Source organism: Microtus oregoni, unplaced genomic scaffold (assembly GCF_018167655.1).
Source record: "Microtus oregoni isolate MIOR12 unplaced genomic scaffold, Mior012 000139F_ref0000186, whole genome shotgun sequence".
Classification (NCBI taxonomy): domain Eukaryota; kingdom Metazoa; phylum Chordata; class Mammalia; order Rodentia; family Cricetidae; genus Microtus; species Microtus oregoni.
In genome coordinates, this window is record NW_024544789.1 from 1318805 (window position 1) to 1342694 (window position 23890).

General features: G+C 36.6%; 1 protein-coding gene across 5 annotated transcripts in view; it reads left to right on the top strand.

Moving 5' to 3' along the window:
• Snx14 (sorting nexin 14) overlaps window positions 1-23890 on the top strand; it is a 58320-nt gene that overhangs the window by 19484 nt on the left and 14946 nt on the right. For 3 of the 5 annotated variants that reach the window (XM_041646651.1, XM_041646653.1, XM_041646652.1), the window contains exons 7-17: window positions 1801-1885; window positions 5343-5499; window positions 7407-7482; window positions 8072-8116; window positions 8221-8301; window positions 8394-8508; window positions 12799-12954; window positions 13896-14020; window positions 14202-14260; window positions 17543-17675; window positions 21697-21898. In XM_041646651.1, the coding sequence (XP_041502585.1) occupies window positions 1801-1885; window positions 5343-5499; window positions 7407-7482; window positions 8072-8116; window positions 8221-8301; window positions 8394-8508; window positions 12799-12954; window positions 13896-14020; window positions 14202-14260; window positions 17543-17675; window positions 21697-21898 (1234 nt within the window). Of the gene's footprint in view, window positions 1-1800; window positions 1886-5342; window positions 5500-7406; window positions 7483-8071; window positions 8117-8220; window positions 8302-8393; window positions 8509-12798; window positions 12955-13895; window positions 14021-14201; window positions 14261-15784; window positions 15812-17542; window positions 17676-21696; window positions 21899-23890 lie in introns of all 5 variants that reach the window. The other 2 variants (XM_041646648.1, XM_041646650.1) reach the window with 1 other exon arrangement.

Below are 23890 nucleotides of genomic sequence, written 5' to 3' on the forward strand. Positions count from 1 at the left end.
ATTTGGAACATTATTATTTTGGCAGTCTTATTTTTTCTCCTATAATATGTGTATTTATTCTTCATTTTTCATTTCTTAGATTAAAAGTTGATGAATCACTATTGGTCCCTTGATCAGTTTTGCTTCCTTTAATACTTGTTTTTTTTTTTGATTTGTGGAATTTAAAAATGAAAAGACAACTATAGAAAACAGTGTCATGTTTTACTTAAATGAATTTATGTAAATTGTGGTGATTATGATCTATCTTCTAAAGTACTTTTGGGTGATATTTTGTCTATTTAGGTTTTGCATATATGTGCATATGTAGTTTCCTGGCTATAAAGTAAAATAATTTGAATACTATAAAGTATTTCTCTACTACTTTGTCAACTTAATAGGACTAAACATATAAACAACATATACATTGTAAATATAGCATCAACAAAATAAAGTTTAACCATGTTAAATATTTCCATATCCACTTGATTCAATGAGTTCACAAAAAATATAAAATGGCTAGCAAACAATTGGAACTGTGTTGTTGAGCATCACATATAAGCTGCAGTGAGGTGTTTTTTACCTGTCAGACTACAAAGATGAAAAAAGATTAATACCCACTAATTCTGATTTGGGGGAAATAGGCAGAGCATAGGGAAAATTCAACTTAGTGTGCCTTCCAATTGACATGCCACCATGGATGGAGGACATTCACAAGGCCCCATCCGTAGAAAAAGAGGTATAACAGCATGATTAATATCTATTAACTTGGTTTTAATCATGAATATGTTCACCAAAATCTTCAGTCTGCTCATCTAGCCAGCAATCACCTTGCTCCCTGTCTTTATATCAGTGGACATATGATGTCAGTGGAATCATTTGATACATGGCTTTGGTGGCTGATTTCATTTTCCGGGCATAATGTTTTCTAGATTCATTTATATTGTCATATTGTAACCTATATCTGCAGTTAAGTTTTTGATGGCTGAATATAACATAATTTATTTATTATTTTCAGTTGATGGGTTATTTTCAACTTAAAATCATGAAAATTTATCTTAGTAGTTCTATTATCATTTGTCTTGAGTCTGTGTTTAAGAGTATAATTAATTACTTGGTGAGATAGTAGCTCTATGTTTCATATATTGGTCATCCAAAGTGGCTGCAGTATTTGCATTGCCCTGCCTGTGTGTGAACATGCTCCTTTCAGTTCCTTGTCAGAATTGGTTATCCTCACTCTCTTTTGTGATTTGTGCTTTCTTTTGAGGCAGGTTCTCCTTAGATATTCCAATTGGCCTTTGACTTGTAGGTTTTAGCCTCTCCCTGCTAGGATAACTGGCATGCCCATCACACCCTCTTTATCATTGTTTCTGCTTATCTGGCCGGGGTGGGTGAATGATGCTTTGTGACTGGTTTGTGTGTCCCTGGTGCCAAGGATGCTGCGTAGCCTTCCATTTGCTTATCTGCTGTTGCATCTCTTCTTTGAAGAAATGTCCACTCAAATCTTGTGCCTCCTAGTGTTTAAATGTTTACTTTAAATAGTTTAAAATATATGTATTTTGTGATACAAATGATGTTTTGGTACGTCAGTACAGTTTGGAATAAGTAAGACAAGCTAGTTAACATGTCCACAATCTCAGCACAATCTCAGATACAAAACTTTTTTTTCTTTTCTTTTTTTGTGGTGAGAGCAGTTTTGAAATGTATACTTTCCTATTAATTATACCGCATTTTACTCTTCAGCTTTGTTCTACTATTGTAAAGTGTTCTTGCCATTTCAACTTAGAATTATTTTTTAAGTTTTATTTTTGTTAATTTTTCTAGGTGGATATTCCATCTATTATAACCAAGAAACTTTTAAAAGCGGCAATGAAACATATAGAAGTGATTGTTAAAGCAAGACAGAAAGGTAATACAGTTCTATGGTAGTTTGAGTAATTTTGTTCATACGCTAGCTTTCACTTAAAAGTATCTGAGTACTGGGGCTGGAGAGATGGCTCAGAGCCTGGGAGCACTGGCTGATTTTTCAGAGGTCCTGAGTTCAATTCCCAGCAACCACATGGTTTTTACAGCCATCCATAATGAGATTTGGTGCCTTCTTCTGGTGTGCAGGCAGAACACTGTGTACTTAATAAATAAATAATAAATCTTAAAAAATAAATGTGAGTACTGACACCTTTTTAATGATTTTCATAGATACTTTAAGAATGGCATTAAAAAATTCAATACTTTAAGAATGGCATTAAACAATTCAGTTTTTCTTCAAATGATGGTCTGCTCTTATTGTTCTTGTCTCTTTCCTGGTTCTGTGATTTCAGACTCTTCTAGTTCATCCTACATATCACCACCGTGTATTATGTATCATGTGTGTTTCTCCATATTGCAGTTCTTCTGTTAATTCCCTGCTTCTCCTTTTAAAGCAACTCTGCTCTGGCACCAGTAGGCCTTTTGCTGATGTAATTTACACAAGCTTGTGATAAGTTAGTGTTTTCTGATTGAATGAAGGAAATCTTGGCATTTTCTTGCTCTAAAATCACTAGTACCAGTAGGCCTTTTGCTGATGTAATTTACACAAGCTTGTGTTAAGTTAATTTTTTCTGATTGAATGAGGGAAATCTTGGCTTTTTTTAAAAGTAATTTTATTTATTTATTTTTTTATTATGTATTCAATATTCTGTCTGTGTGTATGCCTGTAGGCCAGAAGAGGGCACCAAACCTCATTACAGATGGTTGTGAGCTACCATGTGGTTGCTGGGAATTGAACTCAGGACCTTTGGAAGAACAGTCAATGCTCTTAACCTCTGAGCCATCTCTCTAGCCCTTTTTAAAGTAATTTTTAAAAATTTTTATTGCTTTATAAATAATACCGTTAGAAATTTCCGCTTCCTCCCTTCCTCCCATTTCCTTCCTGCTCCCCCACTGACTCTCCCACTCCCCCTCCAGTCCTAAGAGAGGGCAGGGTACCCTGCCCTGTGGGAAGTCCAAGGCCCTCCCCCCTCCATTCAGGATCTTGGCATTTTCTTGCTCTAAATTCTAGCTAAAACTGTTTCCTTTGTCTGTTCTGTGCTTGTACTTGCTTCTGTGTGAGACTGATATTCTCTCTATTTGGTACTCTTCCTCAGTGCTTTCTGAAATGCATTGTGTAGAGCAGAATGCCGTTCTGCATAGGAGACTGTGTAGAAACAGATACTGTGGTCATATTTTTGGTATTGCTATTTGTATTTCCCTTCTAAAAATTCCCTGTAAGCAAAAGCACTGAGTAATCCTACAGTGCAGAAGCAGCTTTACGTGTGACCTCATTTGAATATGGAGTCATTGTTTTTCATCCCTCGTAATCTCAATTAATAGAACTAGTTCACATTTTGCAAAATTGTGTTGCAATTAGATTTGAGATTAAATTAAGTAAACCTATTAGTTTAGCATTTAGTCTTTTTTCATCAGGTAAGAAGTTTAGCCTTGGGAGCTGAGTGTGGTAGTGAACACTTTTAGTTCTAGCACCCAGAAAGTAGCGGCAGCAATAGTCTGTGTGAGTTTGAGGCTAGTCTGGTCTTCATTGGCAGCCAAGGCTACATGGTGGGATACTGTCTCAAAACAACAACAACAAAATTTAACTTTGGACTAGAGAAGTGGCTGAGTAATTAAGAGCACATGTCTTTTTTGTAGAGTTCTCAGTACCCATGTCAGGTGGCTTACCAACTGTAATCTAGTTCCAGGGACTCCAAGGTCCTCTTCTGGACTCTGCAGGCACCTACACTCATATGTACATAGTCACACACAAACACATATATATGCATATAATTAAAAAATAATAGCCAGGCATGGTAGCACATGTTTTTAATCCCAGCACTTGGGAGTCAGAGGCAGGTGAATCTCTGTGAGTTCATGGCCAACTTGGTCTACAAAGCCAGTTCCAGAACAGTCAGAACTCTTAACACAGAGAAACCCTGTCTCAAACGAAAACAAAAATAATATTTTAAAATTTTACTGGGAGAGATGGCTCAGTGGTTAAGAACATTGGCTGCTCTTCCAGAGAAATCAAGTTTGGTCCCAAGCACTCACATGGTGGCACTTGACCATCTGTAACTTCAGTCCCAGGGTACCCAGTGCCCTCTTCTGGCCTCTTTGGGCGCCAGGCACATAAGTAAAATAATTTTAACTTTAAAACCTTCTTAAAATGAGCAATTTGCATTTATATAAGCTACTAATTTATTTATTTATTTGGTTTATTTTGAGGCAAGGTTTCCTATAGCTCAGGCTGTAACCAAGGCTGTTGGCTTGTGATTCTCTTGCTTTACTTCCCATGCACTGTGGATACACCATGCCTGACTAAAAAAATACATCAAAACCTTTGTCTTGACACTGGCAAGAATATACAAGAGGCAGCATCTTTGTAGCAGATGTAAAGACCACTTTACTTATTGTCAGAGGAAAAGTAGGAAAAATACCAATAGGCTTGACTTTTCCATAGTGTCATGGAATTGAATCACACAGCTCTCTCGGGATGATTTCTTTATTAGCAATAGGTAGTTAAAGTTCCTTTGTTCTTTCAAAGGTGTGATAACTCTTTTTTTGTTGTTGTTATTCAATTACACCTTTTGTATCTTGTGATCTGGCTAACAATGCAAAACTTCCCGAAGAAGCCATTTTCTCCCATATTCTCAGTGACTGTCTCGGTGATATTGATATAAGAGCAACAAAGAATTTTGAATTTGATAATTTTTCTTGTCATAGAAAATGAATAAGATAGTTGATAATTAAATGCTCATGCATACTAGAACACATTGTTTATACTTTTCTCCCACTTAAGTCATTTGCTAGTATTAAATTCTTATTTGCTCAGGGAAATAGACTCAGAAAATGAACTTATTGCAAAGTACGTGTTTTAGTTAGTGCTCTGTTGCTGTGAAGAGACACCAGGATGCAATTCTTATAAAGGAAAGCATTTAATTGGGGCCGGCTTACAGTTCCATTGTTGTCAAGGCAAGAAGTGTGGTGGCAGAAAAGAGAAACACTGGGCCTGACTTTAGCTTCTGGAACGCCAAGGCCCACCCTTACTTCCTCCAACAAGGCCACACCTTCTCTAAACAAGGCCACAGGTCCTAACCCCTATCGAGTAGCCATTCCCTAATAACCAAGCATTCAAAACTATGAGCCTATTGGGGGCATTCTTGTTCCAAACACCACAGTAAGTAATTTCACAGCAAAGGAGAGATCTTCCCTTTATGTCCTATTTCTGAAAAAATTCCCCTTTCTTCCCAGAGAGCATGTGATAGGAGAGGAATGAGGTTAGATGTTCTGTATGGTAACTGAAATGAAGTAATTTAATATATCCTAACTCATTCAATAGTTTTTATTGTTATTTGCAGTAAAAAACTCGGAATATTTGCAACAAGCTGCATTAGAAGAATATGGTCCAGAGCTTCATGTGGCTTTAAGAAGTCGAAGAGATGAATTACAGTATTTAAGGAAACTTACTGAATTACTTTTTCCTTATATTTTGCCTCCTAAAGCAACAGATTGCAGGTATAAATGTACTAGAAAATACCATAGTAGTATTTGTATACGTATAGCAATGTATATAGTAAGTATATACATATAACATGTTATATGTATATTACTATGTTTTATTATAAGACTTATGATATGAATAGTTTTTCACTTGAGAATAATTTGTCAGATTTTAAAATGCCAATTTAGGTGCTGAGTATTTAAAGTATATTGTGTGGCCTTAGAATTTGTTATTAAAAACTGATTTTAGAAATCAAAGATAAGTATGAGTAAAATTAATTTTATTTGAAATCCTCTTTTATTTTCTTGGTGTTCCTTTTGAAAGATGTGCACACAGGCTAGAGAGATGGCTCAGCGGTTAAGAGCATTCCTGCTCTTTCCAAGGTCCTTGAGTTCAATTCCCAGCAACCACATGGTGGCTCACAACCATCTGTAATGAGGTCTGGTGCCCTCTTCTGGCCTGCAGGAATACACACAAACAGAATATTGTATATATAGTAAATAAATAAATTAAAAAAATAAATAAAAGATGTACACACTATGATTCTTACAGTCAGAAGCACTTTGAGCAGATTCTGCAGCTAAGTTTGGGTTTTAACTGTCCAACTGGAAAGAATAACTAGGTGCTCTCTCCTCCGTTCTCTCTTCTGGTAAAAGTATACTTATATTTTCCCATAAGTTACCTCATTTCCCTTACCCTAATTTTTTCTTTTTTTTTTTTTGAAACAGGGGTTCTCTGTATAGCCATGGCTGTCCTGGAACTCGTTCTGTATACCAGACTGGCCTTGAACTCACAGAGATCACCTGCCTTTTTCTCCCAAGTGCTTTCTGATAGTTCTTAGAGGGAAAAATTGTGACTTATTCTTTTGTTCCTTCCTTTCCTTTTATCTACTCTACCCCTTTTGTATCTCTTTCAATTTATTGATACAGAACCACACTATGTAGTGTTCCCTACCTGCTTTGCCTCCCAGTGTTAGGATTGTAGGTATGTGCCACCATGCGCAGCTCTGTGATATTCTTGAAAATAATTATTTATTAAATGATGTGTAGTTACACGTCGGTAGAATATTGTAATATTTTGACTAAGCTGTCTTTAGCTGAATGCGCCCTGTAATCTCAGCACTGTAGGTGCCTGAAGCAGAAGAGGAGTACAAACTTGAAAATCCATCCTGGACATCATGGAGCATCCAAGCTCCTCCATCTTAAAGAAATTTGTAGTCTAATTTGTATTACTAATTAAAATATTCTCAGTCCTAGGGAATGTACTATTGAACATACTGCTCATAAACAATTTTTTGGTGTGTTTGTTGGAGATTAAAACCAGAACCTTGTATATGTTAGTCAGTCTCAACTACATCTCTAGCCTGCAAATATGAATTTATAAATATGCTAAAGATTGTAGAAGGAACAGTGTTCTGATGTCTCCTTAGTCTTTCTTTCTTTTAGACATTAGTAACTTTTAGCAAGCTAAGAACATAAGCGCAAGTTTGTGATTCTGCACCGTAAGTGTTACCTGGCACTTGCTGAAAATGCAGAATCTGATGGATGACCTGTCCTTGTCCTACTGAATTTTAATCTGATGGTTTTGGTTGGTTGGATGGGTGGGTAGGGGAGGAACCTTAGGAATCCTGTAAGAGAAGCTCCCTTCCACTGAACTACATTCTCAGCCCCGTAATTTTATTTGAGACAGGGTTTTATGCTGTAGCCCTGTAACTAGCCTGGAAGTCACTATGTAGACCACGCTACTTTGAACTAAGAGATCTAATTGCCTCTGCCTCTCCAGTGCTGGGATGAAAGGCATGGCCCACCGTGTCCAGCCCCATAATTTCACTTTAATAGGATCTTTAGTTAGTTCAGAGGTGTTTGAAAGATGAGGAACTAATGATAATCACTAAATACAGAATTATTATTTTTATTTCCAGATCCCTGACATTACTTATAAGAGAGATTCTATCTGGTTCTGTGTTTCTTCCTTCTTTGGATTTCCTAGCCGATCCAGTAAGATGAAAAATTTTTATTTTAATTATAAAATATACTTGAGTTACTTTTTTAAAAACTATTTTATGTGTATAGTACAGTGTTATGAAACATGTGCTTATCTGAGCATCCATCATCATCACCTTCCAAAACTTTGGTCTTAATACCAAAACCCTATAAATTCAACACCCACAAACAACAATTCCTTATTTCTACTTGAGTCTTTGGTAATTACATACCATGTTTTAGAATTCCTTTCCTTTTCAGTTCTCAATAATAATCTATTAAATGTCTGTGTCACATTTTACTCATTTATTTATCCATTGATGAATGAATACTTTGACAATTCTGACTTTGGCTCAGTTGAATTTTTGAAGGAACAGGTTTAATTTAAATGGCGAAGAGAATTGCCCTTTGCTCATGCTTTGGGAGTTAAGAACCTCTGATTGTAGTTCTTTGGAGTCCCTCTACAATACATACGTGCAGAACTTTAGTCTGTCACTTGTGCTGGTTATTTTTGTAGTGAGCTTGATAATGTGAAAGTTTTGAGAATTCTTGGCAGAGCATGACAGTGGAATTATTTTGACTTGTGCTCATTGCTTTTCCTTAGGATACTGTCAATCATTTGCTTATCATCTTCATAGATGACAGTCCTGTGAGTATTGAAGTATTACAACACTTGTAAGTGCACTAAATTTTGACTGTGTGTACCAACTCGAGTATGAATTTTACTGAGCTGATAATTCTGTTTCTTCAAAGCCTGAAAAAGCAACTGAACCAGCTTCTGCTTTGGTTCCATTCTTGCAGAAATTTGCAGAACCTAGAAATAAAAAACCATCTGTGAGTATTTTCAGCACTAACGTTTTTAAGATAACAGTTTTAAAATACATTTGTGTATCTTTAACTTACTCTTCTTCTCATATTGTGACAAGGTGCTGAAGTTAGAATTGAAGCAAATTAGAGAACAACAAGATCTTTTATTTCGATTTATGAACTTTCTGAAACAGGAGGGAGCTGTACACGTCCTGCAGTTTTGTCTGACTGTTGGTGAGGCTTCATTTGCATCTCACTCGTATCTTTTTTATACTTGTTAATGCTTTGGTTATTTAGAGCAGATCTGATGTCCCCATGCAAAATTTTGTCTGCTAGATATTCTAAGAGTGACTGAGTTTCTCTCAGGTAGGGCATGATCTTATCTTTGGCTGCAGTCAAATCCTAGTAGCAGAAAAGAATTATTAAAATCTAACATTGCAATACTGTGTGAAATATCTCACCAACAGTCCAAACCAGTACCACTTTGTCTCCATTTTGTTCAGAATATCAAACTGTAATATCACAGGTCATTGGATTTGTGAGAAACTCTATGAGCTGTCATAGATGGATTTTTCTTGGGGCCGCCAACTCACAAAAAATGACACAGAGACTTATTAATTATGAAAGCTCAGCCTATAGTTGAGGCTTGTCCCATTACCTCTCATAATTTAAATTAGCCCATTTATATTAATCTACGTTTGCCTCATGGCTTTTTAACTTTTCTTTGAAGCATCTTTCTTTCTTTTCTGTTTCTTCTCCATGTCCTATGGCATCTCTCCTGCGCCTCAATTTATCTCCTTTTCTTCTCTCTCTGCCTGTAAGTCCCACCTAATCTCTTCCTGCCTGGCTATTGGTCATTCAGCTCTTTATTAAACCAATCAGAAGATGCCTTGGCAAAGACACATCTTCACAGTGTACCAAAAGATTATTCACCAACATTTTCCCCTTTTTGTTTAAATAAAAAGAAAGGTATTAATTCTAACACAATAAATTATATACAATAAAGAACAATTACCAGGTATTGTCTAAATAAAAAGGGAAGGGTTTAACTCTAACATAGTAAAACTAATTGCAATAGGAACAATTATCAGGTAACAATTATATTTACAATGTCCAGTCTATTTGCATTTGGCAAATTCAGAGAAAATACTCCATTATTTATTTTATCTTGGGGAGTCCAAAGTTTTGTACCTAATTCATTTTCTATCCTAACTTGTATTTCCAACCCAAAACTATCTTTTTAGACCTCAAAACATTTTTTTTTGGTACAGTTTAAGCTTTTATGCCTTTCTGTAGCACCATTAATAAAAACTCAGAGATAGATATTAGGGTTCAATCTGAAGGTCAGAAAAGCAAAACAGCCAGCCACTGGCTCTTAACTCTACCTCAGTCTGAAATGGCGATCCCGCCTCCAGAAATCCTCAGAATGAGACTGTGTGTGAGAGCTGTCTCTTCTTGTCTTGTAATTTTCTCTAGTGCTGGGATTAAAGGTGTGCACCACTCAGTTTCTGTGGCAAACTATTGTGGCTACTGGGTTTAGAGGTATGTGTCACCACTGCCTGGTTTGTAAGGCTGACCAGGGTGGCTGTTTTACTCTCTAATCTTCAGGCAAGCTTTATTTATTAAAATGCAAATGAAATATCATTACATCTCTCAACCTTATACACTTTACAATTTTTTGTGAGTTTCCTTCTTATAATTTGTTAATAAGGAAAACTGCAACTGTAACTGTCTAGTTTTCAATCTATCAGAGACCTGAGAAGGATTGAGTAAACAGGAAGTACAGAGCCAAACAACTTCCAAAACTATAGAAATGGCAGAAACAGCTGTCTGATTGTTATCTGTCTTATCCTAAATAGCTTTCAAGGACTAGAACTTTACATTACATTTTTAAATGAGCTGCATAGGTACAATAGCTTAAACATATATACTGTATACAAAAATAACCTTAAATTTGTATCAGTATATAAAAATCTATATCAATGTAAAATATTTGAGACTAGTAGTTGTAGTAATAAGGGCGGCGGGGCTGCGTCCCCAGCACCCCGGCTGCCTGGCTAGCTTATGCCCGAAATAACAACACACAAACTGTATTCATTTAATCACTGCTTGACCCATTTCTATCTAGCCTCTTCTAGGCTAATTCTCACATATTAATTTAGCCCATTTCTAATCATCTGTGTAGCGCCCCTAGGTGCGCTTACTGGAAAGATTCTAGCCTAAGTCCATCCTGGGTCGGAGCTTCATCGCGTGCATCTTCTCTGGAGCGGGGAGCATGGTGTCTCTCTGAGGCGTCTGCTCCCGAGAGGAGAGCTGTGGAATCTGAGCTCACTTCCTCTTCCTCCCAGCGTTCTGTTCTGTTTACTCCTCCCACCTATCTTCTAACCAATGAGGGCCAAGCAGTTTCTTTTTATTTAACCAATGACCTTCCTCCATCAAGTAGTTGTTCAAAAATAGACTCAACAATCCACCCTTTTATCCCATCATTCTATACTATATCCCCCTTTTTCCCTTCAGAAAAAGATCCATGGATCTAATCTTTGTTTAGCTTTCTCCCTGACCATGAGCAGTAACAATTTGTAACCAACCCCCCTACAAGATGACAAGCATCCATAACCCGTGGAACAACTAAAAACCTCCCATCCTACCTCTTGGGAATATGGGTGTTGTGTTCTCTAGATTGCTTCCTGTTGTCTGTGAACAACAGTATCCTTTAGGGAACCTGAGGAACTTGAGATAATGGTTAAGTCCTGGGAAAACTGGCCATTACATTTGTTGACCAGTCTCTGTGAATGGAAAAGTGCAAGGCTTATCTACAGTCCTGGCTGGAATAGTCTGTGAGGCTGAACCATCTCACTCAGCAGCCTTGAAGCTGTTCTGGATGTAGAATTTTGAGGAAACTGAAACAGAGGCATTCTGAGAGGTTGGATCACTGGGACCACCCATTTTCATTGGTTCCCTTCTTCCGAAAATACACAAACTTTCAAAGGTAACATACAAATCTACATTAACACAAGTATGGACTGTGTGTTGTACACAAGTCATCCAAAGATGATTTTTTGTTTTATGTTCCTCATGTCTAGCCGAAATCCTCAGGAGGTCTCCCCTGGTTGATCATGATTAACTTTGAAAGAATCCATAGCTTTTCATTTCCTGTGGAAACAAAAGTGCAACCTCTCCCCAAACGGAACACATTGTCTGACTTCCATTTTGAAGCCAAGATATCCCTAAAGTATCTAGGCTGGTTTAATTTAGCAGTTCTTTCCATGAGCCAGTGTCTCTCAGGAGCTGTTGTTCACTGTTCATTAGCATTCAAAAAATTCAAAGTAAATAAAGCCCCCTACACAATCCAGATGTCCTTTGTAGTTCTCATCTTTAAGTGGCTTTTTTAAAAAAAAATATATTACTTCACTTTCTCTTTAAATACTATTATTTTCAAACTTTTTTTCTATGACTGTCTATACCCATTTTCTTTCTTCACTAAGCATATTTTAAAACGTACTGTACCTTTTTAAAAATTTTCTGTGTCTGGATCTGGCTGCTAAGCACTTGCAGTGTTTTCTGACCATGTGAGACAAATCTTAAACTGCCATGTCAGACACTGCACAGCTCAATGTAGCGCCGGTGCTGGTGGATAGTGCTGGCAGCTGGCTCCAGTCTGTAGGCAGCAGCTGGTAGCCACACTGGTTCCGAGCACTAGCCTGCCTGAGAGCCTGCAGGAGTCAGAAGCTACATCTGGCTCCTGGTCCAGAATTTTTAAAAACCTTTTTTAGGCCCTATGTTTGGATATTTGAGCCCCCATGTTGGACACCATATGTAGATGGAGTTTTCTTTGGACCTCCAGCTTACAAATAACAATTTTGAAAGCTCAGCCTATAGCTTCGGCTTGTCTCATAGCTCTTATAATTTAGATTATTCCATTTATATTAATCTATGTTTTGCCTTGTTGCTTTTTATGTCTCTTCCATCTTGCACCTTCTGTTTCTTCTCTGTGTTTTGTGGTATCTTTCCCATGCCTTGATTTATAATCTCCTTTTCTTTTCTCTCTGCCTGGAAGCTCTGTCTAACCTCTTCCTGAATAGTAGCTATTGGCCCTTCAGCTCTTTATTAAACCAATGAGAAGGCACCTTGGCAAGGACACATCTTCACAGTGTACAAAAAGATTATTCCACAACAAGCTGTGTTTTCATTATTATGTAGTGAGTCACAGGATTTTAAAATAGTGAAAGACCTTTGGTATAAGAAACTAATCCAATCTGTTATTTACGGAAAAATTTACAAATATACTATTTTGTTATTGCAAATTTATATTGATATTAATACATTTATATATTTTCTATTAAGATAAAAATCTTGTTGACTTTGTCTTTCATCTGAGTTTTCTACTCTCAAGTATTTTTTAAAAGCTTAAAATAATCAATTCGATTGTATTTGTTGCTTTTAGTTAGAGTAAGAATATGAAGTTTTCATGATAGTGTTTATAGTAAAGTAATTTTTTCCCATAATCTTTCTTTGATTTGTTAGAGGAATTTAATGATAGAATTTTGCGACCAGAGTTATCAAATGATGAAATGCTGTCTCTACATGAGGAATTGCAGAAGATTTATAAAACATACTGCTTGGATGAAAGTATCGACAAAATCAGATTTGATCCCTTCATTGTAGAAGAGATTCAGAGAAGTAAGTCAAAGAAGACAAAGAGAATGGATATTCTACATCTTTCTAGTTTCCAAGTTTTCTTCATATGTTTTTTTTTCTATTTTAAAAAAGATTTAGACATAACTTATTTACGGGGAGGTTCTCTTATTATGTAGCCCTGGCTATCCTGGAATTCACTTTACAGACCAAGCTGGCCTCAAACTCAGTGATTTGTCTGCCTCTGCTTCTCTGGTGCTGGGATTAAAAGCCTGGGTCACCACACCTGGTACCTTATTACTTTCAAGTATGTGCACACGCACACCCACACATGAGCATAGGTGCCCTTGGAAGGCAGAGGTTTCAGTTCCCTCTTGCGCTAGAGTTACAGGTGTTTGTGAGCTGCCCAACAAGGTTCTGGGAACTGAACTACAGTCCTTTGCAAGAACAATATGCACTCTTGATTGCTTTCTGTATTCTTTACTTATTCTAACAGCTGTGGAAGCTACATGGGCAGCTAAGTTGCCATTTTCTTCAAATTCTTAGAGATCTTTTGTTAATTTTCTTAGTTTAAAGAATTTTTTTTTACATACTTATTTTACTAGCAAGATGAAAGATTTGAGGAAGAGGAGTGTTCACTATTTGCATAACTGAGGCAGGCATGGATGTGCATATCTGTAATCCTAGCACTTGGAGAAGGAGGCAGGAAGACCATAGTTTCAAGGACAGTCTGTACAAGTTCCAGTACAGTCTGGCTGCCAGTAAGATCCTGTAAAAAAAAAATCCATAAAACAAAAGACTCATGTAACTAATGTTTGTCAGAACTACAGGTAGGTTATTCTCAGTTCTCATTCTAGTAAGATTTCTTGTGGTGGTGTTTCTATAAAACATAATTTGTATGTTTGTTTCACATAATGAATTTTAAACGACTATGTTTTATTTCTGTTATTCAGATATAATTTGCACAATCGATTCTTTTTAAACAGTTGCTGAAGGTCCATACATAGATGTTGTGAAACTGCAAACCATGAGATGTCTTTTTGAAGCATATGAACATGTTCTTTCCCTCTTGGAGAATGTGTTTACCCCTATGTTCTGCCACAGTGATGAGGTAAGTTAGGCTTTCAACACAGGACTTTATATACTTCATAGTGGCTCTGATAGCTTTAGGTTAAGTGATTTAAGCAGCAAAATAAGTAAAAAAAAAAACCAAGATGAAGTAAGATAAAGTAGTATATTTCAATATCAAATACTGGTTTAGTTAATCCTAATTTGTATTTATTGTTTTGAAGTATTTCAGGCAACTTTTAAGAGGTGCAGAATCGCCAACACGTAATTCCAAATTCAACAGGTAGGCATATTTAACTGTGGTGTGTACTGGTTTTGACTTGCTGTCGCTGATCATTCTGTGATAGCATTATAGTCTTTATCAACTGTTTGTCTGAATGAAATCCACCTGCTAGAGATGTGTAAGTCCAAGGTTTCAGCTTCAGTGGTGGAAGTTTTCTTTGGCTTTTATGAGCACCCGTTATCTTTAGCACACCTCTTTCTAGTTTTAAAATATAAAAAAGAAAGTCAGGATGAAAGTACAGATACTAATACAGCCATTTAAAGTATGTTCTTCCAGCAGAGGCAGAAGGGCTGCCATGAGTTCTGTGAGACCCTGCCTTAACACACACACACACACACACACACGGACATTCGTACACATACACTATCTATCACTAATAAATCTATAGTCAGCCTTTTAGTGATAATACTATCTCAGCTCCCTGCTGGCACAGAGTAAGTATGTGCTTCTAAAGCTGGTTTTCTAGACAACAGACTATGGCCATGTCAGTGGTTTTCTTAACATGATAGCAATATTGGATTTAAGTTTAATTATTTCCAATAAACATTGTTAATTAATTTTTTAATACTAAAAAAGTAAAATATGTTTTTTATATTTATCTGAGTTTAATGTTGACTGTCACACTTGAGAGGACTCTGCTTCTCTGATAGTCCAGGATTCATTTATTTAAATAGAATCCGTGGAAGAGTTTGCTAACATTCTTTAGCTAAAAATTTAGAGTAGCCGTGATGCTTTGCTGTTAAGTGACTTAGAGAATATCAAATAGTCTCCTTTTTTTTTTTTGGTTTGTTTCTTGTAGTTTAAAAGTGAAATTTTAGTGCATATAGCTAATTCTGACCTACTTTATTGTATGTTCAAAGCATAACTCGTGAGGAATGTTTTGCTTACTTTATAACTTCAAGAATTCTTTAAAAAGTTGTGGATTTTTGTTTATTTGTTTGGGATCGAATCCAGGGCATCATACTAGATAACAATATTACTACTGAGATCCTTAGCCCCCATACATTTTGTTGTTTGTATGAGACAAGAACTCACTGTATAGTCTAGGTTAGCCTCAGACTTGAACAGTGCTAGGATTATAGGCATAGGCATGAGACACCATCCCTGGAAAAACATTCATTTTTACTTCAAACCAAAAATACGTGAAGAAGCACATATGAGTACATCTAATACGGACACAATTCTGTATTGGAAAACCTGAGCTGCTGTTTGTTAGCTTAGTCTTTACATATTTTCTGCTGTATCAAATGGACACCTAAGGAGAAGAAAATGCTGAATTAGTTGCTGACATACTGTTTTCAAGAACGCTAGTAATCTAGATTGCATATACCCAGCCATGTACTAGTCTTTCTTCCCTGTATGGTGTGATTTATAGGATTTCTTCCTCTTTCAAAGGTGAAGGCTATCCACTTGTATGACTTTTAAGCTTTTTAAATTTGATGTTATATTCTAAAGTGAAACCTATTTAATATCTGGGCTTTCTCTCTCTCCTCCTCATATAATCTCACATATCTGATATTGCAGAGGTAGCCTAAGTTTGGATGATTTCCGGTAAGTCTTGAGCATGTGATTTTTTTTTTCAGTATAAATTGTCTGTTTTAATCTAGAAAGTTCACCCCCAAGAAACCTAGGTGCAACTAAAAAGGAAAAATAAGAATCACTGTGCTGCCCCTGCTCTTATATAAATTATTTAGGATAAGTTTTTAAAGTGGATCTCTACTTTGATTCTAGAAATATTTTCAAAATAACATAATTTTGAAATAAAATATCCTAATACTATTAAGATAGTTTTATTATTTATTTACTAGTATTTTATCTTTCAAAGTTGTTGACTCCTTTTGTGGGTAAGGAGGGTTACTCATTCTACGGAACAATTTTTATAATTATTTGTGTTTAAAGAATTGTGGGTTTTATTTTTTATTTTCTGGCCCCAAGTAAATAATGACGTTTCTGTGAGTATAGGCATAGTCACAAATGAGATTTAAAAATATGTCATAGTTCAAAACCTGCTTTGTTTTTAATCTCTAAATCCTGGAGCAGCCTGTCTAGGCTCTAGAAATTTTGTAATTTTAATATTTTAATAAAACCTGGTATGTTTGAAATTTGATCAGTATTGTTTTATATCTCTAATTGTTGAATTATTTCAGTAGATACGTTTTGCCTATAGGAATAATAGCTTCCATTGAGCTAAGTAGTCTAAACAAGTGGTCAGATTTTACACTGGTCTCTGGTGGTAGTCCGCAAGTTTTAGGTTGGATAAAGTTAGAGTTTAGTTTACCGAGACCTAGAACATCTGGCCCCAGTAGATCATTTCCTGATGCTTTTAGACTTTCTCTCCTTTTTTCTTTCTAGCAATTTCTGCTTTTAGAAATTCACTTTTGAAAAAAATTGTAGAACTAGTATTTAATGTTTATGGCAGAGCGGGCTGCTTTCTTGGAGCTATGCCTGCTTTTATTCTTCCATCATTGCTAACCTTTCTCTCTGGCATCTTTCTTTTGTTTGTATTACTTTGAAGTTAACTACATTTGTTTTATACCTGATTCCTTTTGAAATAGGAGATTATAAAACTGAATTTACTTGAGCATTTGTCATAGAAGTGAATTATTTTTCATCAAGTTTTGTTTAAAAAAATATAATGGGAAGATCATAGTTTTATATTTTTATGTTGCATTCTTATTTTAGTGATTCAGTTCTTCTAAATCAGTGGTTCTCAACCTTCCTCGTGTTGTGATCCTTTAATACAGTTCTCATGTGGTGACCCCATCCATAAAAATATTTTGTTGCTACTTCATAACTGTAATTTTGATACTGCTATGAATCATAATGTAAACCTCTGATATGCAATCTCAAAGGGGTCACGACCCAGAGTTGAGAATCACTATTCTGAATGGATGTACAGTTTTTAAAAAATTGTTTGACAGATCCATACATGTGTATGTTGTGACAAAATTCTTGTGACAGTGAGAACTATATACCAGTAGGGGGCTGTCATTTTCTCAAAACTTTTAGTTCAGTTAATGTTTTGAAGTTAGCCTTAGCTACATTTCAAATGTTTGTTGGTAAATTTTGTCTCATTTATTCATACAAAGAGTTAATATGTTCTGACAATTTTGGTTCCTGGATGTTGAAACTTATTCTGAGTCTGAAAACTCCAAACATTCTTAATTTTCCTTTAATTTGCTATTTCAAAGCTAGTTTGCTTTTTTTTTTTTGCTATTGTGTATAGTACAGTAGATGCCAATAATTTACTATGTACCTGATACATTTTTGTTTAATATTTAGAAGCACACAAAAAAGAGGAGAATCATTTGGAATCAGCAGAATAGGTAGCAAAATTAAAGGAGTATTCAAGAGTACTACAATGGAGGGAGCTATGCTGCCCAATTATGGTCTGGCTGAAGGTGAAGATGACTTTGTAAGTGGAAATTCTTCAATTAAAAAAATTCAATTTGATATTTCTACAATTTTGTGTTTCAATATAGCATTAAGTGTGAGGTATGGTAACTTATTTTCCCTATTCTTTATTTTCTTCCTTTAGACTTTCTTTATATATTCATGTTTATTCTTTCATTAGTTTTGTAGTTTCATTGTACTTATCCCATTAAAATTCTTTTCTTAGACCGAGTTATTGATTATTAAAGAAAATAAGCCTAGGAATTTCCAGTAGTCAGTTTACGACCTTTGATATGTGCTTGTGTGTGTATGCTTGTATGTGTGCAGGTGCATGTATGTGTACACCAGAGGATGAAGTAAGGTGCTGTTCATTTGGCAAGGTGCACCTCTTTTATTTTTCTTTTCTGAGAGAGAGAGAGTGTGTGTATGTGTGGTGGTACATGTGAAATTGAGAGGACAACTTGGGAGGAGTCGGTTCTCTTTTTCCACAGTGTAGGGCTTGAGAATTGAGCTCAGGTCACCACGCTTAGCAGCAAGCCCCTTTTTTTACTAAGCCATTTCCTGGGCTTGCTTATTTATTTATTTATTTATTTATTTATTTGTTTATTTATTTATTTATTTATTTATTGAGATAGGGTCTCTCACTGGCTTGGAGTATTCCATTGAGTGTAGGGTTAAGCCCAGCCCATTGGGGGCGGGTTCGCCTCGGGCTAATGTTTACCTATAAATCTGCTGGGCATGTCCCCAGCCCTTCCCTTCTGCTTCCTGTTCTCCGTGGGAACCGTGGTACTGTAAGTCTATTTCCCCATTAAAGCTGTGTATATTTTTTTTAACAATCTGTCTGCATTTATTTACGCCGCTACAATTGAGATGCAAGGATCTGCCAATGTTTGCCTCCCTAGTGTGGGGACTATAAGCCTGCACTATTGTTTGTATACCACTGTTTTTTGTTTTTTTAAACAGGATTTATTACCTGGAAATAGTGGTATATACCTTTAATCCCAGTATTTGCAAGGCAGAGGCAGGCAGATTTCTGAGTTTGAGTCTATATAGTTAAGTCCCAGGACAGCCAGAGCTACATAGTGAGAGCCTGCTTCAAAGCAAAACCAAAAACAAACAAGTCAGGGTCTGTCTAAGTGTGGCCCTGGCTGGTGTGGTGCACTGTGTAAAGCCAGGCTGGTATTGCCTCATCTCCTGGGGTTAAGAGCATACGCCTCCACACCCAACTCACAGCTTTCACTCTGTCCTGGGGATTTAACTCAGGTCTTTTTTGTTGGCAAGACAGGCACTTTATGGAATGAGTCATCTTCCTAGCCCCTTATCATCTCTTCACTGGGCTTCCACTTTAGTCCCGATGTTACCTCTTTCCACCCATATGCTTCAGGAGTGTTTGCGTTGTTATCAGAAACCTTAATTTCCCATTGCTTAGACTGTGGCACTTATACATGTCAGCTCTCAGGCCTCATCCGAGACTTGTTTATGTGTATTTCGCTTGCCATGCTGTTGTACCTTTCTGGCCTTTGCACATGCAGTCCTGCATGATGGGCCTTTCGAAACTTCTGTACTTTATACAGAAAGCTTCACTTTACCTTTACAATTTGCCTGATGTGCATTAGCCTTTACCTGAGCTACCACCAGAAGTTAGCATTTTCTCACATTGTGACCTTACTTACTACTGTCACTGTTACTATTTTGAATATATTAATTAATACATGGCGATTTTACTTATTTATGATATAGGATATAATAAATAAATATGTAAATATAATCCATATATGCAATGAATAATGATCAGATCAAGGTAATTGATAGATCTCACTCCTGATAATTCCCATTTTTAATTTTGGAAGCGTTCACGGCGCTCTCCATTAGTTATGTTGAAGTCATTGTTAGTAAGCATAGTCATTGTATTGCTTCTGGAGCCAGGTGCTAAGGATGATGCCACTTAGAGTTTAGAAGACACTGAACAGGTCGAACTGCTGATCTTATCACAGGCCACATGCAATACTGTGCTAGTTAGGACCTTGAAAATTGTTTTTCTAGGAATTGCTAATCTCCCTGGCGTGTAATTTGAAAAGTTGAAATGATATTTGGCAGTGGTACCTACTTGCTATAATCTAATTTTATTGTGATTTGAAATCAGGACCATCATATCTGTTGTACCTGGGGTATAATTAGTAGAGTTAAACAGGCAATCTGCCTGAAGTACTTAAGAACGATGCTTGGAGTATAGTAAGCGCTTGCACACTGTATAGCACAGTATCAGGGCGTATAGCTCTGTGGCTACAAGAGACATTGTGGTAACTGGCTCAGGGATGAAAATCTGGCATATGGGATTATGACTGCCTGAGTCAGTAGAATCATGTGTTCAAGACTAGCCAGAGCTGAGTGAGACCTTGTCTCAATTCAAAACAATTGGAACTATCTGAAAATATGCTTCTTTCCAAGTTCAGAACTAATTTACAAATAAATTTCTGAAATCTAATATGCCCATTAATAAGTTGACAGTTAAGCACGTATAGGAAAGCTAAACATAGGAAACATTACTCTTTCTTAAGTAGAGAACCTCAGCTAGTCTTTTATCTCTGTCTTCCTTATTCCCCACACTCTTCTTAGAGGGAATCTTTTTGAAAATAAAACAAAATGGAAATTACTTAGTTTACTTTATTGACATTTTGCCTGGATATGGTGGTATCTACCAGTAATATCAGTATTTATGAAAGTGAAGCAGGAGAATGTTCAGTTCAAAGCCAACCTGGGCTGTGTAGCAAGCTACCTGTTTCAAAAAGCAAACAAATAAATAGGGTAAACATTAACATGACTAAGAGATGTGTAGGTGACCATAGACTCAGAAGGATTCAAAAGAACTATGCTTAGAGATGATCTTTTTAAAAGGAATTATTTTGTTTTTAGATATTAAATGAAATTATAGATGTTTATGACTTTAGAAACAAAGAGGTAAGAAATCTAAATATACCAGGTATGGTAGCACTTATCTTTAATCCCAGCACTTAGGAGACAGAGTCAGGTGCATCTATGTGAGTTCAAGGTCATTCTGGTCTACAAGCCAATTCCAGGACAGCAGGGTCTCTCCACAGAGAAAAGCCCAATCTCAAAACAAACAACAATCTAATTCTATAGAAGTAGATCCTTTTTAGATCTGCATTTGAATTGTGCATTCTTTTTGTTGCAGTGAATATATTTAGTTGAAGTAAATATTTTCATGAGAACGTTTTCAGGAATGGAGTTACTTATTCACAACTGTTTATGGTTCATTGTAGAAATATGTTGCCCAATTTCAGACAGATTATGCTGACATACATCAGGCATGTGTCACAGATCCATCTTCTCTGTGTCACCTACATCAGTGGCGTGATGCCTTTTATTTAATTTTATACTCTGAAATGGAAGATAGAGTATATTAATTTTTATTAAGCATCAAGGTTGAACTTTTTATATTTAATCTTTTATGTTTTCCATAATGTAAAATGTCTCTTCTCTATTTTCTCTTTTTTTTCTAAAATATTTATTTATTATGTATACAATATTCTGTCTGTGTGTGTAACTACAGGTCAGAAGAGGGCACCAGACCTCATTACAGATGGTTGTGAGCCACCATGTGGTTGCTGGGAATTGAACTCAGGACCTTTGGAAGAGCAGGCAATGCTCTTAACCTCTGAGCCATCTCTCCAGCCCTCTATTTTCTCTTATACTTTGATCTATATATGGTATCATGAAACATGGAGTTGATACTAGTCACTTGTTAAGTTTAACTTTTGCTGGGTGGTGGTGCATATCTTTGATCCCAGCACTTGGAAGGCAGATGCAGGTGGATCTCTGAGTTCGAGGCCAGCCTGGTCTTCAGAGTGAGTTCCAGAACAGCCAAGACTGTTAACATGGAGAAACCCTGTCTTCAAAAACAAAAACAAATAAAAAACTTAACTTTTTGTCTTGATTTTCTCAGAAAATTCTATATACCTAGTTTTCTAAGTTAAAAAAATGAATGTATTAGAAACATTAAGTTCACCGATCCCTTTTTCCAGATTGAAGAAGGTATTGTGGTAATGGAAGATGACTCTCCAGTAGAAGTTGTGAGCACACCTAACACGCCTCGAAACCTTGCTGCGTGGAAAATTAGTATTCCATATGTAGACTTTTTTGAGGATCCCTCCTCTGAAAGGAAGGAGAAAAAGGAGAGAATACCTGTGTTTTGTATCGATGTTGAAAGAAATGATAGACGAGCAGGTAAGATTTCTGAGTTCCTAAGATGCTCTGTATCTGTCTTTACTGAGTGTAAACTTGTTGCTGTTTGTAACTGTTGAATGAGATTCCAGGTAAGTGTCCAGAGCGCAAAGGGGGTGAAAGGGTAGTGTTTCCTAGGTTACGTGCCATCAGTTGGCTGATTTGTTCAGCCAACACTGAGTAGTTCTTGATTCAAGACTCAGAGCCCAAGGAAGCTTATGTAATATTCTTTTGCTGTTTTGTTTTTTAAGATTTATTTTTATCTTATGTGTGAGAGTTTGGCTGTATGTGTATGTATGTGCCTGGTTTCTGGAGGTCTAGAACTGGAACTACAGGTTGTGGTGATGAACCACCCTGTGAGTGCTGGGAACCAAACCTGGATCCTCTGAAAGAGTGGCCAATGCTCTTAGCCACCAAGCCATTTCTCTAATCCCTCTTTTTACTGGTTTTGTTGCTATCATCATTAGCCATCGTACTTAGCTAGCTATTATTAATGCACTTGCCACTGTATTAAGTATTATACCAACTTATTTACTATATTAATTTTTTTTTAAATATTTATTTATTATGTATACAATATTCTGTCTGTATGTCTGCAGGCCAGAAGAGTGCACCAGACCTCATTCCAGATGGTTGTGAGCCACCATGTGGTTGCTGGGATTGAACTCAGGACCTTTGGAAGAGCAGGCAATGCTCTTAACCACTGAGCCATCTCTCCAGCCCCCTACTATATTAATTTTATATGAGTGGGTGGCACACATATAGAGGTCTCTTTCTACCATGTGGCTCCTAGCTATCAAGCTCAGCTGTACTGAGCTATCTCTCCACCTTGTATTATACAAGTTTAAACAGCATTCCCTTTCCCCATTTTTTCTTTTCATGTTAAACATTTTTTAATAAAATTTTTCATGCAATATATTTTGATCATATTTTTCCCTTTCCCACATCTTTCCTCCCACCCTCCTCCTTCCCCCCTTTTTTTTGTTAATGGCAAAGTAGAATCGGATGAACTATGATCAAACACAACTTTACCCAATGTCTTCATGTTTTGCTGTCTTTTCTCCTTTGGCTGTCTCAGGTGTGGATTGTAATTGAGAACTGAACAGCACTGACAGCAGAATAATCATTCGCCACTCAGCTTTGTTGAGCAGGTGGGGCATTCAGTATAAAGGGAATACGGAGTCTTGCACATTTTGGGACTGACGAACAGGAACTTCAAGGAAAGCTCAGGAAGGGGGAACATCTGTGAGGTGAAAAGGGGGAGGAGAGACTAGTTAACTGAGGAGCAGTGAAGGCCAGTGATTGTCGTTTCTCTTACTGGATTTTCCAAAAATATTTTTAGAAACTAATTCTAGTTCAGGAACACAGAACATAAAATCAGATTATTCCGAGTAATAATTCTGGAACTCACTCTGTAGACCAGGCTGGCCTCGAACTCAGAGATACACCTGCCTCTGCCTCCTGAGTGCTAGGATTCAAGGTGTACACCACTACCACTTGGTGGTCAAATACTTTTGTTATTGACTTTTTGAACAAACATTAAAAATTTTTGTGCTCTATTTCTGAGAGTTTGACTTAATAATTAAAATTTAAAATACAAACATATTCTAAAAATAGCTATAGTCATCAGCATGACAGAGCCTTACCATCCACGCCCAGGAAGCGTGACCTCCAGAGGAGGAAAATGTGTGTCATTTTTATCACTTGCTACACTGATGTTTACTGCGCAGGAAAATACAATTCTCAGTTTTATGGGCTGATGAAATGACTCAACCTGATTTACTGCTCTGGGACCCACATGGTGGAAGAGAGAGCTGTGTTGTCCTCCGACTTTCACATATGTGCCATGGCATGGCGTACATGTGTGTGCAGACAAACATACATAAATAATTGTAAATTTTAAAAATAGTAATTGCATACTTTTAAAAGTTCCTACTAGCTTTGTGATTCTATTATCAAAAACCATCTGTTTGCTTGTAATGTCATAAAAATGAA